General features: G+C 41.1%; 1 protein-coding gene across 4 annotated transcripts in view; it reads left to right on the top strand.

Annotated features, from left to right (window-relative positions):
• LOC142660639 (tesmin-like) overlaps positions 1 to 18,013 on the top strand; it is a 244,843-nt gene that overhangs the window by 200,026 nt on the left and 26,804 nt on the right. For all 4 annotated transcript variants that reach the window (XM_075837326.1, XM_075837325.1, XM_075837328.1 and 1 more), the window contains 3 exons: positions 3,114 to 3,205; positions 10,407 to 10,469; positions 14,641 to 14,743. In XM_075837326.1, the coding sequence (XP_075693441.1) occupies positions 3,114 to 3,205; positions 10,407 to 10,469; positions 14,641 to 14,743 (258 nt within the window). The remainder of the gene's footprint in view (positions 1 to 3,113; positions 3,206 to 10,406; positions 10,470 to 14,640; positions 14,744 to 18,013) is intronic.

Here is an 18,013-nt window from a genome sequence, read left to right as displayed (position 1 = left end):
TTATTTTTCAGAAACCGTGCCACTCTTGATTTATTATAGTGAATGGGGATTAGTTGCAGTTTCAGACACAGCACATGGAAAACAGCAGAATTTTTCCAACAAATAGTTCTGTTATTTTTTCTGGGTGGGTAACAATTATCTTAGCATACTTTGTTGTTGTCGGCTTGTGGAGTTGGTGTCAATAGGGGACACATTAGGACAAATGGCACTAATAAAGTATGGGCGAGAGAGGGGGGGGGGGTTGTTTCCACTGATCGGGACCCTGCTCATTTAGCCAGAGCAAAGATCAGATGAAAAAAGTGGTTCTAACTCTAGAAGGCTACTGGCATGATGCAATATATGTGTCACGGAGGGTCTGTGGACCCATTGGGCCATACCACCTTGGCGGTAAGGCAGCTGGCCAATAGGGCACAGGTGAAAGTCTACAGTTCATATAGGTACCTGTGGCAGCTCATACAGTAGCAGGGCAGGCTCGGCTGGGAATAAGCAGCAGGCAGACGTCAGGCAAGGTGAAGCAGGTCAGACGTGGATACAGCACGACACGACTTTTGCATAGCACAGTGCTCGACCAGGAAGGTATGGAATGCTAGGAACAGGAACTGGAACAGGTACAGGAACAGGTACAGGTACAGGTAACACACTAGGAGGCCATCACATAGACATACTAGGAATACACAACAAAGCTCAGGCCTGGGAGGATGGGGCTGGGACCTTCTTATAGCCCAGGGTGCTCTGAAGCAATCAGCTCAACTACCAACATGCGTGCGCTCTGGCTTCTCAAGTCTGGACTGAGCTCGTGAGCGCACCCTGGTGGTCACTGTGGAGCAGGACGGCCGTATGTGCAGACATCTCTTGAGAGAAGGGCGTCGACTGAATGGAAGGAGTTCGTGGTCAGCGACCACGGATGTTACAATATGGATTCCTGCTGATCTCAATGAATGGCATATAAAAATGTTTCACTTTTGTGAGCACTCATCCATTGTTTCTTTTAGCAAAGACAGCTCATTGCAAAGGGACCTGGCAGTTGAATCAGCAGCAATCAGCCATAGACCTGCTAAAGGAAAAAAATTTGCTGGGGGACTATATGATTTTTTTTTCCTCCCTCCCGGACCGTGCTTTTCTTATGACATTTAAAGACTATGTGCACCTTTTGTTAGCAATTTTTTTTTAATTAATTGAATACATTTAGTGTTTTTAAGCAACTTTCAAAATCAGTTTAAGAAAAAATGTTTTTACTTTTTAAGATACAGCTTCCTGTATACATAGAAGTTGTATTGTTCTGTCTCAGCTTAATCCATCGGTATAGCTGAACTGACAGCTCGTCTGAGAGCAGGTCCTGTTTGTCTCTTACACAAAGGGTCCAGCTAGTAATGATCACTAGCTGGATCCTATTAGTCAGGCCTTATTTACACGAGCGTGTGCGTTTTGCGCACGCAAAAAACGTGGCATTTTGCGTGCGCAAAAGGCACTTAACAGCTGCGAGTGTCATCAGTGTATGATGCGCGGCTGCGACATTTTCTCGCAGCCGCCATCATTTTGACACTCCGTTTGGATGTTTGTAAACAGAAAAGCACGTGGTGCTTTTCTATTTACATTCAGAGAATAACAGCTGTTGCGCGAACAACGCAGTTCGCACGGAAGTGCTTCCGTGCGACTTGCGTGGTTTTCATGCACCCATTGACTTCAATGGGTGCGTGATGCGCAAAAAACGCAGAAATATAGAACATGTCGTGAGTTTTACGCAGCGGACTCACGCTGCGCAAAACTCACGGACTGTCTGCACTGCCCCATAGCCTAATATAGGTGTGTACGACACGCGTGAAAAGCACGCGCGTCGCACGCACGTATATTACGCTCGTCTAAATGATGCCTCAGAGGCTTTCAGCTGAGCTGTCAATTCAGCTGCATCTTCTCTGCATGTCTATGTATACAGATCACTGATAAGAGGAATTTAATGGGCTGTTATCAGTGATCTGTATGTGGGGAAAAGCACATGTGTTCCTTTCTAACCTGTGCCATTTTATAAAAAAAATAAAAATGAATTAATACATTAATACAGTAAAATGTAAAAAAACAAAAAAAACATTTTAATAAATAAAGTAATTAAAATAGGAAAAAAATAAAAAAAGGAACAAGTAAAAAAGCCCCCTGCTACCAAAAAAGTGCACAACTCTCCAAACCCTCACCCACCAATTTTAAACATTCCGAGTGATAAGAATGTGTTTTACATGGGCGTCAGGTACTCAGGCATTAATAGGTTCCTCTCAGGAAGAATACGGAGAAGTTAAGTCAAACATAAAATAATGACATCTGCCCACCAATTTTAGTCTATTCTAACCCCTTTTGATTTTGTATCTTTACTAAAAAAATTTGCGTACTTGAATGATTATAATCCATGTACAAATGCTGCATCTAACGTGAAGCGAGATACATTTAAAGATAAAATACGGTCTTTGCTCTCGGACATCATAGATTACACAATGTACACATATTTAATATCGCTATGTGTGGGTGAATTAGAGGATTAATTTTAGGGGTAAATAATTTTCACAGAACAATCTACCTTAAAACAGCAAAAAATAAGGAAAAACGGTTTTGTTTTTTAATTTTTTTATTTTATTTTGGCTCTAATTTTAAATGATAAAGTCCTATAATTCTAAAAAAGTATTTTGGGGTAGACTAAGAAACACACACAAAAAAAAAAATCACATTTATAATTCAGCATTCCAAAAGATGAAATTTTGCTCTGGTCCCAGTTAGAACCCCAGTCATGAAAGGGTTATATAACTACATATTTGCTTTACTTCTGCAATAATAACCCTCTTATAATTTTTCATGCTGTTTAGACCAGGCAGCTCTTGCATAATAACATATTCAATATGGCCACCACAGGGGAGAATTAAGGTGGTAATTTATAATAAATTGCTCTGATTGACTGCTGTGCAGTTGCAAACATTTCTCTGGAGTAGAAATGTTTTGGATTTTTTTGTTTTTTTTTAGAAGTGCTAAAAATTGTTAGATCATGGTTATATTGAAGACAAGTGTAACTGTAAACTACAATGTGAATTGTGAAAAATGACAAATGCCAATTGCAAATCAATTGTTTTAAACAGATGGACAACAGAGCTGTATATGCTTTAAATGACAATGTAGCATTTCCCTCAGACTCAGATATGGAAGGAGCATCAAACCTAACCCTTCCAGGGTAAGAAGAATCATATCGTTTATTTCATGATGCTAATGATATCTTTGAGTAAAGCTTGCCTGTAGTGGAAACAATCCCTGCATATCTACAGATGACAGTATAGAATGGCTTCCCCTGCTAAATTGGCAATGTTCTACTTTGTATTGACATTTGCTGCATCTAAATTTGTTTCAATTGATTCAGAGAAAATTAAACATCCAATTGTTTGCACGTGTCTTCCATATTAAATCACTGCGGCATACTCTACAACTTCAGGCAAAACTGTAATCTGATATACACAGGAAACTAGAGAAAGATGTCTAAGGAGTGAAAATACATTGTTCATTACTAAATGAGATCATGAAGCTAACTGAACATATATAATGATAATATTTCAGAATCCAGGAGAGCATGAGAACAATCTGTGGAATTGTCCTCCTAAGGCACAGAGATGTTCTTTCTTCTGACTCTTTCCAGTGATCAACCTTTTACGCTTTTATTGCATTTTCCTGAAGTAATAATTATTTTTTTTCAACACTTACTGATATGTCCTCTTAATTTATCTTGCTAATTCTTGGCAAGTAAACGTGTTTGATGTTCTAATCCTGTTAGGTATTCCTGTTATTCCAATTTACACACCCTTTAAGGCCATCTCGAAATATGATCAAACATCTGTCTTTATGCCAGGGGCACTAAATGGGGCACTATTGTGAGGTAAACGGGTACCATTTGTGCTTACTACATTTTAATTTAGAATAGTCATGTCCACAAGTGGAGCTGCTAATGTACATTTGTTAGACCAGTGAATAAATTTACCCTGGCTCTGGTTACCTAGAAGACTATTTCTAATTTCTTATTTCTATAGGCCAATAATAATAATAATAATAATAATAATAATAATAATAATAATAATAATAAAAATCAAATGTGTCTGTTGTTTTGGAGGATAGTGAAAAGATGAGTTGTGACTATATATTGGCAGATCCAAATACCTGGCTATATAATGTATACTTTATACATGTCTTTTAATGGGAGTCAATGGTAGACAAATGCAGCTATATAGGCATAGTGTTACATTACATCAAGTCATCTTACCGAATGTAATACCTGAAGCAGTGTGAACCTACCTTAAAATGTAAAATGGCTAAACTCTTCAGATTTGAGAAATAAAAATAGACTTAAAGAGGCTCTGACACCAGATTTTGCAACCCCTATCTGCTATTGCAGCAGATCGGCGCTGCAATGTAGATAAGAGTAACGTTTTTATTTTTAAAAAACGAGCATTTTTGGCCAAGTTATGACCATTTTTGTATTTATGCAAATGAGGCTTGCAAAAGTACAACTGGGCGTGTTGAAAAGTAAAAGTACAACTGGGCGTGTATTATGTGCGTACATCGGGGCGTGTTTACTACTTTTACTAGCTGGGCGTTCTGATTAGAAGTATCATCCACTTCTCTTCAGAACGCCCAGCTTCTGGCAGTGCAGACACAGCCGTGTTCTCGAGAGATCACGCTGTGACGTCACTTCCCCAGGTCCTGCATCGTGTCAGACGAGCGAGGACACATCGGCACCAGAGGCTACAGATGATTCTGCAGCAGCATCGGCGTTTGCAGGTAAATCGATGTAGCTACTTACCTGCAAACGCTGATGCTGCTGCAGAATCAACTGTAGCCTCTGGTGCCGATGTGGCCGACACGATGCAGGACCTGTGAGTGACGTCACAGATCTGCACTGCCAGAAGCTGGGCGTTGTGAAGAGAAGCGGATGATACTTCTCATCAGAACGCCCAGCTAGTAAAAGTAGTAAACACGCCCTGATGTACGCACATAATACTTTTACTTTTCAACACGCCCAGTTGTACTTTTGCAAGCCTCATTTGCATAAATACAAAAACGGCCATAACTTGGCCAAAAATGCTCGTTTTTTAAAAATAAAAACGTTACTGTAATCTACATTGCAGCGCCTATCTGCTGCAATAGCAGATAGGGGTTGCAAAATCTGGTGACAGAGCCTCTTTAAAGCATCTTAAGCTCTGTATCAGAAAAACTGAGCTCCCACTAATATAAAGACATATTAAGTAATTAATTAGAAAATTTTAAGCCTACTTAGATTAAAATATCAACTTACTTTTCCGCCTAGTCAATGTTAGTATGAAGAAACCTGACTGACCCGACCTTAGGTGACCGGAAGTGTCATACATATATATATATATATATATATATATATATATATACATATAAAAATACATATATATATACACACATATATATATATATATATATATATATATATATATATATATGTATGTATATATATATATATATATATATATATATGAGAACATTTCTCCCTTCTAGTCACTATGTTTTATGCTGTGTTTTATGCACTAGTTTTCACCCATTGAGGTGGCAGTATGCTCAGAAGCCATTTGGTCATAGATTCTTATCTACAGCCTTATTAGCATTACAATGGACTACAGTACAGGAATAGAGCCATTGTAAACTGGATGTAGAGACAGCTGAGCATACTGGGATTAGATCTACCTATACTGTGCAGATGCACATTGGAAGGTATAAGGGTGGTATTAAGGCGAATTCAATAGAATGGGTGGATTCAACTCAGGGATAGGAACATATAGGCCATGTGAAGTTCTGGGTCTCTCTTTTGCTGCCAACCCTGGACAATCAGCACTTAATATCAGGTGCAACCTAAGTTATATCATATGTGTGCTTACTGTGTAAGTATATAAGTATAATAACATTACAGCAGACTTTATATGTGTACATAGAGATATTCTAGGAATCTTTTGTGGATTATAGATGAGTAGATAAAATATATATACACTGTTTATACATGAGTCTCTATATGTACATGTACTAATGGTCTGGCGCTGTGTGTCGCTTTGGTTATAGTTGTAGTACCAGGAGACCATATAGTGCTGGGACCTGGATTTATATTATATATACATACTCATTACTAGTCACATGAGCAAAGTGCCCAGGGAAGGTAGGAAAAGGAGGCAGCTGTGTGTGGTTGTGTTGTCTATGTACTGTATTGTATCTTGATGTATTGTATATTGTGCTTTGTCACTTCTATTTTATGAATAAAGTATGTTTAAATATTTAAGTATCTGTGGGGGTTATATGTTACTCCTGTGATGTGTGAAGGACTGGAGTGTGTGCACATTGTGAACAATACAAAGTAAGCGGACTATATAGGAAACGGAGGTAACGGACTAGGAACGGAGTGAAGGGAGATAATACAGATAGTCAAAAGTCTCCTATTTCAATGGTGCCCGAACAGGGATTGTTTTAATTACTCTTTATTAGGATATAGTGTTGAAATCTTTGTTGTACTGTGAACTTTGGTTATTAGACCTAGGAGGTTCGGACAGGTAGTACAGTTTCATCTGAGGCCTAGTGTGAGTGTGATTAATTACAGCGAATCTAATTAGGTTAACTTCCTAGAATATTGGTTACTGTGTTTTCTTTGTTTTTGTGTTTCTTTGTTATGTATTTTCAGTCCTTTGGTAGAATCTTGCTGTTCGGGGAAAGAAGTTCAAAATAGGATCTTTCCCATGCAGCAACAAGTAGACATCACTTATAGGAGTTAATTGAAGAAAAATGGAAAAGGAAGGATCTTATAAGGCGCTGCTACGTGGCTGATAGAAAGTACGGGAAAATAGCAAGCGGAATAGTTTGAAATATATCTATTTAATATAAACAATGGTGGCTACGCTTTTCAACGCTGTACTAGCGTCTTCCTCAGGCCATCAAAGACGCTGGTACAGCGTTGAAACGCGTAGCCACCATTGTTTATATTAAATAGATATATTTCAAACTATTCCGCTTGCTATTTTCCCGTACTTTCTATCAGCCACGTAGCAGCGCCTTATAAGATCCTTCCTTTCCATTTTTCTTCAATTATCTTGTCAAGCGGTGACCGTACGGTTAACCGGTTTGGATCTTGGCAGCAGCACTTGGGGATTATCTTTGTGACTACCTTTTCAATATTGTTCCTACACAATATCTAGGTGAGCATGGTATGTTACTACCTTCAGCTTGCCTAACCTTATTGACCTGCACTATGTGGCGCCGTGCTTTTTGTTCTTATGTCCACTTATAGGAGTAGCACAGTTCGCAGGGTAACAATGAGTAACAAAGCAGGACATGTAACTTTTGAAAGTTAAGTAAATGAAGTAGGTTGAACCCTGTAATACTGAACACATATGAATCGACTAAGATTTTATGGGAATCACTGTTAGAACAGGCTGATTCCTATGATAAGTTGCATATTGCCAAACGTAGTGTGTTGAACCAAACCTCCAAAGGGCTCCTCATGCTTGCTAAACTGGTGTGCGTTTTTGAGGACAGCATATGTAGGCTGGAGAAGGTTGACCAGCACAATAGGTCAGAGGCAGATATCTCAATTTATATTGCTATTGTTGTACAGAAAGGGTTAAACAGGTTTGCAGTTTAGAGACAAAAATAAAAGAAAAAGTGAGGAAACTGTAGAGATAGACAGCCAAATAAGCATGCTACAGTCTTATTATGCAGATGTTGACAAGGTTTTTATAGTTATATATGGAAATAACTGAATATAAGGAAAAAGCAGCATCTACTGATGTGACTATTGCTGACCTGAAAAGCGAGCTAGGTAAAATGGATGAGACAATAAGTGATCTGGAAAAGACCATAGGTGAGTTATCACGTCAACAATATTTGCCCGCAAAACAAATATGTGTTTTGAGTGCAAACAGGGGGAATGAGGAGACTGCACCTATGGTTGCTTCAGAATTTACAAGGTCTGACCCAAAGGGGACTGCTTGTAATGCTGCCACAAGTATTGCTGATGACACAGTTGGTGGATTAGGAGGAAGCTTGGAGAATTTTCAGGCCACCTCCAACTCACAAATGCATCACAATAGTACTGGAGAATTGCACTCTTTCCATAACATGGAGAGGATGCAATTTCTTATGGAGATATGCAGACAGATTTCTAGATATGATCCAAACATAGATCTCTTCACTTCCTGACATTTTTGAGGGGTATTGTAAGAAATTTTCTGTCCCTCAGGAAAATTGCATGGAACTGTTCAAACTATGGTTACCTACACATTTTCATCAAGGATATGACGCCATATGGAAAACTGCCCCCAGGAATGGCCTATTTCATGATGAGGAAGACAGACGTTCCATCCTCATGAAATTGGTAACAGGGCATTTGGACGTCACCCGGGAAATCCTAAGTAACTTCAGGCCTACCATCCATGATGAGCCCTTGTCTCTATGTGGGAGGTTTGAAGCTATGTATAGGAAAGTGACTAAGGATCATAGTATGAGAGTCCCACAAGGAATGGTACGCATGTTTGTGGAAAAGTTTCCATATCTTGACATCACAATTCGTTTGGACGCGGCTAAAGCGCCATCACTCATTGAAGCAGCACTAGTGATAGAGCAGTTCATTTAGGATTTGCTGAAGAATAGAAAGTCCATGAATATCAGGAGACAGGTAGCAGCTAATAGCAAACTACAAGATGGCCTTCTGCTACAGGATAAGGCTTCTAGCCAAATACCTGCGTATCCTAATGCAACCAAGTTTGGGAGGTGGGGGAATGTCCGATGCTTCCATTGCCTACAATTTGGGCATATAAAGCGATTCTGTCCACGAAGGGTTCACATGAATCATGTGAATTTGGATAATAATGGTTTCACAATTAAATCTAATTATGTTAGGTGGGCAGGTACTCCAACACAGACACAGAGAGCACATTTGAGCACACAGGCTACACATGAAGTTGGACTGGTACAAGGCACTGGTACAACAGATGCCCATACTGGTGCAGTAAGACTTGTGGTTGGGAATCCCTAAGGTTCTGGCCCTAATATGTAATCTTCAGGGATACCACATATAATAATGGCCAGAATTTATTATTAATACAAACCTAAATAACTCTCAGTTTGCTGTGATAAGACATGATCACCAACAAGGGGGGGGGGGGGGGAATTTGGTTTACTGTTACAGAACCTCTTTGTTGCATTGTTTTTCTTAGCAGAACGTAAATGTACTACAGTCCTGTTTGTTCAGTGGATGGGGGTTGTCTACACAACAGATGACTAGAATTGCCTCGCTTTTATGGCTATTTACTGTAGAAGCCATTCTATTCACAGGTGTGTGCCCCTCAGGGGTAAGGCCATGCAGCTTTCATAGACATTGTGACTCTTGATTTCCCAGATAGAATAGCAGTGACAATGCGCATATAAAGGAACTACTGGCCTAATTCGTTTATGTGCATTCATTGTAGTACAATATTGTTATAGCATGAAAACCCTTACTTTACACAAACGTTTGGTGTTTTCTTTGGAAGGTATGCTCATGAATACCAATCTTTGACTTGCTTAAAATACAAAGTATTTTTTATTAGATTGTTTTTCTGTTGGCATCCAATGGCAATAATGATGCTTGTAGAATTCGGCACTTCAGTTCATGCTGGGAGTGCTAAAATGTTCATAACATCCTCAGAGCATTGAAGAATTGAGCAGATGCATGCATAGTACCTAAAAGACAAGCTGTATGATGCGGAACACACCTCTAGCAGCAGAACTGCATGTGAAACAGGGTGTGGTCTTGAAGATGGTGGTGTTGGGTCTTGATACGTATTATCCAAGTTCAATTGCTTTTTCTCCAGTGTCTCTCACTTAGGTAAACCCTATACGTAGGCGGTTGGTCACGCCGACAATTGCCGACCCAGTATGTAGCCGTCCATAGAAATGTAGCGGATAGCTACCACTAGGACCCATGGAAGCGTGTGGTCTTTTGGAGTTCACGAGATCACCAGTGCGTGCTTTTTCTTCAAGAATGTAGCAATCTGTTGATTTGGCCACTCCTAACATTTGTGCTATCTCTCTCTCTGATGGATTTCTTATTTTTTTCAGCCTAACGATGGTCTGTTTCACTTGCATTGTGAGCTCCTTTCACCTCATGTTGTGGGTTAACAGCAGCAGCTTCCAAATGCAAATGCCACACCTGGAATCAACTCCAGACCTTTTACCTGCTTAATTGATGATGGATTATATATATATATATATATATATATATATATATATATATATACATACACTTAATTTACATATTCTTTGCAGAACAAAGAAAAGCATGCCTAAGTCATAATTAAGGTAATGTTTGTTATTCTTATATAGTTCTCATATTATTCTTTCTACAGTTGCGTGTTGGACAATAAGTCAAAAAGACCATGTAGTTGCTCAAAGACACAATGCTTAAAGCTGTAAGTAGGAATCGTTCTATATTCTTGACAAGTTAGTAAGTGTCTGCTGTAAATCATACTAATAACAGGCTATTCTTTATATTTGCCAATAAAAGATTTTGACAGAATTTTAACCAGTTCTAATAATGGGTTTTCAGGATTAGAAAAAGGGTCTGTTTTTTTCCCCCTAGAAACAGCGCTTGTCCATGGGCTGTGTCTGTTATTGTAGCTATACCCCATTTACTTGAATCCTGGACAACTCCTTAAAGCTTTAAAAATACAAAAACAAAAATAAACCTGTTCTCATTTAACCCCTTAAGGACACGGCCAATTTTGGCCTTGAGGACAGAGCAATTTTTTTAGATTTCCCTCTTTGCATCCCGACGCTCATAACGCTTTTATTTTTTGTACTACGTAGTTGTATGAGACTTTGTTTTTTGCGGGACGAGTTGTACTTTATGTACTTTATGTAGGTACCATTTTTTGGTACAAATACATTATCGTTTAATTTCTATAAATTTTTATTCTGGCGAAAATTCTGAAAAAAAGCAGTTTCGCAGTTTTAATATTACTCCGATCATCATAAATAATGTTATACATTTGTTGTACAGGTTGTTACGGTCATGGCAATACCAAATATGTCTATATTATTTTGTTTTGGGACTTATATTTTAAAAAGTTTATTTATTATAAAAAAATTGTGTTTCTGTGTATTTTTTTTAACTTTTTATTTATTTATTTATCATAAAAATTTTTTTACATTCATTTAACTTTTTTTTTTAATCCCATAAAGGGATTTATCATTTCGATTTTGGATTTTGTAACTGTAATGTACTGGCATAGATCTATATGCCAGTACATTGGCCTGTGTACTGATTGTACACAGGCAGTTGTTAGGGCATACCTCAGTATGCCCTAACAGGAAATATGTTCAGACAGCCCTGGGGTCCTTCAATGGACCCTGGGCTGTCTGGCCATATGAGTTGTGGGCTTTGATCGCGTCAGTTATTTTCTGTGACGCGATCAAAGTGCAGTCTCCCCTCCTTGAACGCCGCGATCAGCTTTCATCGCGGCGTTCAAAGGGTTAACGGCGGAGAGAAGAGGTTTCTCTCCTCTCCGCTGTCAGAGTGGGGCCGTGGCTGTGTATTACAGCCGTTGCCCCGCTCTCGATCGCGCGCACAGACGGCTGTCACACAGGACGAGAATGCTCGTCCTAATGCGCCAAGTACACGCCGATCAGGACGAGCATTCTCGTCCTGTGTCGGCAACCAGTTAACCCCTTAGTGACTAGCCTATTTTAGGCCTTAATGACCGATATTTTTTACGTTTTTCTATCTTCTCATTCAAAGAGCTACAACTTTTTTTATTTTTGCGTCAACATAGCTGTATAAGATCTTGTTTTTTGCAGGACAAGTTATAGTTTTTTAATAGCACCATTTTCTTGTACTTCGAATTTATTGATTAACTTTTATTAACTTTTTTTGGGGGTTTGGAATAGAAAAAAAACAGCAATTTCGCCACGCTTTTTTGAGTCCTAAATTTACACCGTTTACTGTGTGGTATAAATAATACAAAAACTTTATTCAGGGGGTTGTTACGATTGCAATGATAATTTTATGGAATTGATATAGATTTTGTATGTTTTACTCCTTTTACATAGTAAAAACACTTTTTTTTTTCAAAATTATTTGTTTTTGTCTCGATATTTCAAGAGCCATAACTTTTTTATTTTTTCGCCAATGCAGTTGTATGAGGGCTTTTTTTTTGGAATAAAGCCCAATAGTGGCCGCCGTGAAAAGGCGTATTGGCGGTCTGTAACGGGTTAACCCCTTAATACCAAAGGTATTTTAAACCTTAGTGACCATGTCATTTTGAAGTTTTTTTCCATCATCGCATTCAAAGAGCTATAACTTTTTATTTTTGTGTCAACATAGCTGTATAAGGACTTGTTTTCTCGCGGGACAGGATGTATTGTTTAATAGCAACATTTTGGGGTACTTTTAATTTATTGATTAACCTTTATTAACTTTTGGTGGGGTAATAGTAAAAAACCCTGACATTTCTCCACTTTTTTGTATCTTAAATTTACGCAGTATATCAAGTGGTATAAATAACATAATAACTTTATTTAGCGGGTCGTTAAGATTGCGGTGATACCAAATTTATATATTTTTTTTATGTTTTACCACTTTTACACAGTAAAAACTGTTAGGAAAACACCTGTTCCCTTAGGCTTCATGCCCACTTCAGTTTTTTTTTCATCAGGGTGCTATCCGTTTTTTTAACTGATAGCACCCTGACACATTAATTTCAATGGAGCCATGCACACTTCCGTTGTTTTAACGGAACTATGCAGCCGTTCCATCAAAAGTAGGTCAGGTCCTACCCCTGCCCGTTTTTGACAGAACAGTCTCAGCCTTTGTATTGATTTGGTCCGTGAAACAACAGGCTGCACATGGAAGCCATTTGTGTGCGGTCCGTGATTCATGGAACCGTAATTAGCGGCCGCTCAACGGCACACAGAAGTGTGCATGAGGCCTTAAGGTTGCGATGACAACCTGTCTAGCTTCTGGGCTGTTCTTTTTTTTTACCTTAAGCCTATCTCTCTTCTCTGTCCTTTGGCCAATCAGCTGTTGGGTTGTATTTATACCTGTCTTTTCCCACCTGACTTTGCTTGCGAATTTTCCTCTCCTGGTTTCTGATGAAGCTCCTGACTGCTCCTGCACTTCTAATTTCTGGACCTCGGCTTGGCTCTCGTTAACCCTCCGCTTCCCGATTCTGATTATTCGCTCCCGGCTGGTTTTGACCGTGGCTTGTCTGATTACCTCTAATCCATTTCTGGACTTTCAGTTAACCTGCCGGCTGTCTGGTTTCCAGCTCAGGTTTGCTTGCATTGCACCTCTTCTCCAAAACTTCACTCTCTTAAGACAACCTGGGTTCTAAGCAGCAAAGTCCCTCCCACCTTGTGGTCAGCTCTGGCGAACACCTTAGAGTAGTCAATTTAAACAAACTCGAAAACATTAGAGTAGCCTTAGACTCTGTCGATCAGAGTGGTTACGGATTTCAGGTTGCGGGTTTACGTGCATGCTCTCTCCAGGCAGACTCCAGCAGCCTTGAGGTATCGCTCCACTTGCATTTCCATAACAAAAACACTTTTTTTTCAAAATTTTTAGTTTTTGTGTCGCCATACTTTAAGAGCCATAACTTTTTTATTTTTCTGCTGATATTGTTGAATGAGGGCTTTTGTTTTGTGAGATGACTTGTAGTTTTTATTGGTACCATTTTGGAGTACATGCGACATTTTGATCACTTTTTATCAATTTTTTTTTAAGGCAGGATAAACAGAAAACTGCAAACTTGGAAATGTTTTTTTTTTTTTGTTTTTTTACAGCGTTCACTGTGCGGATTAAATAATGCAATCATTTTATAGGTGGGCTCCTTACGGACGCGGCGATACCAAATATATGCAACTTTTCACTTTTATTCATAATAAAGCATTTTGTAAGGGGAAAAAGTGTGTTTTCATTTTTTTTTACTTGGGACTTTTATTTATTTATTATAAACTTCATTAAATTTTTTAGTCTCACTAGGGGACTTACAATGCAATATTTTGATCACTTTTACAATACACTTTTATAATACACTGCCATACTTCTATATTGTATTTTGCCTGTCAGTGTAAAACTGAGAGACATCTGTTAGGCCATGCCTCTGGCATGACCTAACAGGCATTTACTAAAGGCAGATCTGGGGGCCTTTGTTAGGCTCCCAAGCTGCCATAGAAAGCATCCGCACCGCGCGATTGTATCGCGGGATGCCACTGGGGTGAGAGGGGGAGCCCCTTCTCTCTAAAACCACTCAGATACCGTGCTCGCTATTGGGCGCCGCATTTGAGGGGTTTTAATTTGATTGAAGACCACTGCTTGTGGTGGTCTCCGATCGATGCCCTGGAGCCCGAGGCTGTTAGCAACTTTGACTTCAGTAGTACACCGCCCGAAGCAGGAAAACTTAATCTGAAGCGCCGACGTGAAAAGGCGCTTCATAAGAACTACCCTTAACGGCTGATGAAACACTATACGCCGGTCATTAAGGTGTTAAATTCTATTTTACTACCACTTCTGGTGTATTAGTTTACCTGCTGTTATAGGGTTTTAGTCCAACATTAAATATTTTTTTCTTATATCCCATTTAGGTATTGTGAATGCTTTGCAAACGGTGAATTCTGCAGCAACTGCAACTGTAATAATTGTTACAACAATGTATACCATGAGTTTGAACGTTGCAAGGCTATAAAGGTAAGGAATTGCCACTAACATTATAATGTTTGCAGAAATAATGAACATGCACATGCTAACTTCATTTCTTGGGCCTAATGGACACTGTTCTATACTGTTTCTCACCGTACCTTCAGCACAGGCCGTACTTACAGAAATTAACGGAGGCCTGCATGACGTGGCTAGTAGGGAGGATAAGGGGTTAAAGGCAGTAAGTTCATTGGTGTTTCCATGGAAGGGGGTGGAGAGTAGGTGGGGCCTGGGAAGTAAAACTGGCCTGTGCTGAGCTTTACCATTTTTTTTAAGAGGGTGACACAGGAGCCAACATCTCTCACAACATTTTTGCTCTGAGTCCCCTGTAAAATGGCGTCAGTTGCTGCACTCCTTGAGCAGCTTCAAGCGGCTGTGGCTGCCCATGTCCCAGGGTGGCTGGAGAAACGGTTGCTGCGCTCAGTAGCGTGCCAGTTTCCTTCAGCTAGTCGTACCCGCTGTACTGGCGGATTAGCCCTAACATGGCTCCCAGGTCCCGGCGCCGCATCCGGAGCCCCTCCAGGGACCCTCCGACCCTGGTCTCTGGTGGCTCTGCTGCAGCTGTTAGACCTAGAGCCAGGAGGAATCCTTATCCGCGGCGGGGATCTCTAGAGGCGGGAGGCTTGCGGCCTACACTTCCGGCCACTCCTACTGCCTCCTGTTCTACGCAGGAGAGAAGTGGAGGGATTAAAGCCTCCACCGGTGATGTGTCTGCCAGTGGATGTGTTAGCAGCGGCAGACAGCGGGGAGCGCACGAGCGGCAGTCGCCTATCAGAGGCCATAGGCCACTTTCAGTGGTGCTGCGGGTGAGTGACGGGTAGTGGTCAGCTGGCCCTGCTGGTGCTGCAGTACATCTTTCTGGAGAAGAGGGGGTCCCTTGAGGGGCCTCTTAAAGTCTTGCCGGTTCTGGGTGCCTGGCCTATTTGCGTCGCCATGGGCCAGGAACTGGTCCGCGTGAGGAGATGGAAGTTGGTGAGATGTCGGATTCGCAACGCGCCTGTGCAGCCTGGTGAGTTATTATCACCTGCTTTGCCTTTTCCTGCTCTTTTTATGTCTCCTCCTTCTGGAGAGTTTCTGGGCTGTACATGGGTAGGGAATGGGTTCCTCTGGGGAGGGCCCTGGTTTGGTGTCGGGTGTCGTAGCGGGAGATAGTTTGCGAGAGCTTGTGGGGTGCATTAGGGAGTAAGTGAGGCATATGGATGGGGACAAACCTCTAGAGTCCCCTCTTTTTCTCCGTTAATGGCGTGGGCTGCTTCGGCTGGTAGTGAACGGTTATCTCAGGTACCGGGGGCGGAGGCGGTAACGGACACACCAGGTCGTGGGGCGGTATCAATGCAAACTGACTTGGCCAAGGACAGCGATGGCGTTAGGTTTGATGATAGAGCAAAATGGGAGGTATATGTTTGCTTTGAAGGTCCATTGGGGGCTCATCTAAAACAGGAGGTGAGAGAAAAAATCTGGAAAGATAAGTATGTGGAAATATGCTCCATTCTGCCATTGGAGAAGTTCAACTTAGCTAAGGGAAAGAGGGATGAGAGTAAGAAGGAAGAGGAGGAAAAGCATAGATATCGTCTGATCCCGTAAACATTTGTGAATTGGTTGCAGGCTTTTGCAAACTTGGCTAGTGTGATGGGCGAGAAGGCGCCCAAACATTGTTGCGCGCTGTTATGTTACATGGATGCCATAGGGGAGGCACATGGCGTCTACGGCGGGTCAGTCGGTCTCAGGTGGCGCTTTTAAACTTGGCCTCTGTTGGCAGTTAAATAACGGGCAATGCAAATTCGGGGCAGCCTGTAAATTAAAGCAAGTTTGCTCCCACTGCAGTGGTACGTCGCAAAAAATGCCAGGGTGGTGGGGGGACATCTGCTGGTCGAGGGGTGACTCCGGTGAAACTGTAAAGGATGGTTTTGGTTTCTAAATAAAAACCCAGATAGGAATGTCGCCATGTTATTAATCAATGGTTTTGTAGCGGGTTTTCGTACTCCACTCCCTTCCCACAAGATCCATTTTACCACCAAGAATTTAAAATCTGCTTATCAGTATGCTAGTGTGGTTACCGAATAGTTGGCGAAAGAAGTTTCCCTCGGGCGTATTGCGGGCCCGTTTTCCTTCCCTCCCATTCCGGATTTGGTAGTTTCCCTGTTGGGCATTGTGCCCAAAAAGGAGGCTAACAAGTTTCGGCTCCTCTCATATCCTAAGGGTGCGTCGGTAGATGATGGTAAAGACCCTAATCTTTTTTCGGTTGTGTATACATCTTTTGACGAGACTATTCATTGGGTGAGGTCTTATGGAAAAGGTCCTCTAATGGCAAAGACTGACATCGAGGCAGCTTTCCGTTTGTTGCTGGTTCATCTTGCGGATATTTTTCGAGGCCTTCAGTTCTTTTTTAGAATGGTTGATCAAGGAGGTTGCTAGGGTTGAATTCCTTATAAATTACTTGGATGATTTCTTGTGTGTAGGCCCGGGCGGTTGCACTGAGTGTCTGGTCTTGCTGCGTACGGTTAAAGGGGTGGCGCAAGATTTCAGGGTTCCCCTCGCTTCAAACTAAACGGAGGGTTCTTCTACTTCTATGGTTTTCTTGGGAATCACTATTGATTCACTGGCCATGGAATATAGGCTTCCGGAAGGTAAGTTGTTAGAACTCCGTCAGGTAGTGGGTAGGGCTTGTAAACTTAATAAAATCACCCTTCGAGACCTCCAGTCCTTGTTGGGTAAGCTGAGTTTTGTCTGCCTCATGATACCAATGAATAGGGTTTCTTGTCGCCGACTGGCGGCTGCGACGACTGGCGTGTGTGATTCCCATCATTTTATGCGCATGACAGCTGATCATCGGGCAGACCTGGGGGTGTGGGACAGTTTTTTGATTCTTTACAATGGTCGTTTATTATGGCTGTTCCGGGGAATTATTAATGCAGACTTTGATTTATTCACTGATACCTCGGGGTCTAGAGGGTTTGGGCCTTTTAGTAATGGTCAATGGTGTGCTGGGTCTTGGCCGGATTGCTGGTTGGAGCTGGGCTTTAATCAGAATTTGGCTCTTCTCGAGCTGTTTCCTATTGTGGTCGCAGTGACCATTTGGGGGGACAGGCTCAGGGACAAGAAAGTGAAGTTCCACTGCAATAACTTGGGTGCAGTGATGGCCATCAATAATGTTTCAGCTTCTTCTCCCCCAGTGGTTATTCCTTTGTGTCATTCGGTTTTGGTTTGCTTGTTGTTGAATGTCTGGGTAGTGACCGTTCACGTGCCTGGGGTGACTAATTC

The sequence above is a fragment of the Rhinoderma darwinii genome, chromosome 9 (assembly GCF_050947455.1).
Source record: "Rhinoderma darwinii isolate aRhiDar2 chromosome 9, aRhiDar2.hap1, whole genome shotgun sequence".
Classification (NCBI taxonomy): Eukaryota; Metazoa; Chordata; class Amphibia; order Anura; family Rhinodermatidae; genus Rhinoderma; species Rhinoderma darwinii.
This window is presented reverse-complemented; position numbering and strand designations above follow the sequence as displayed.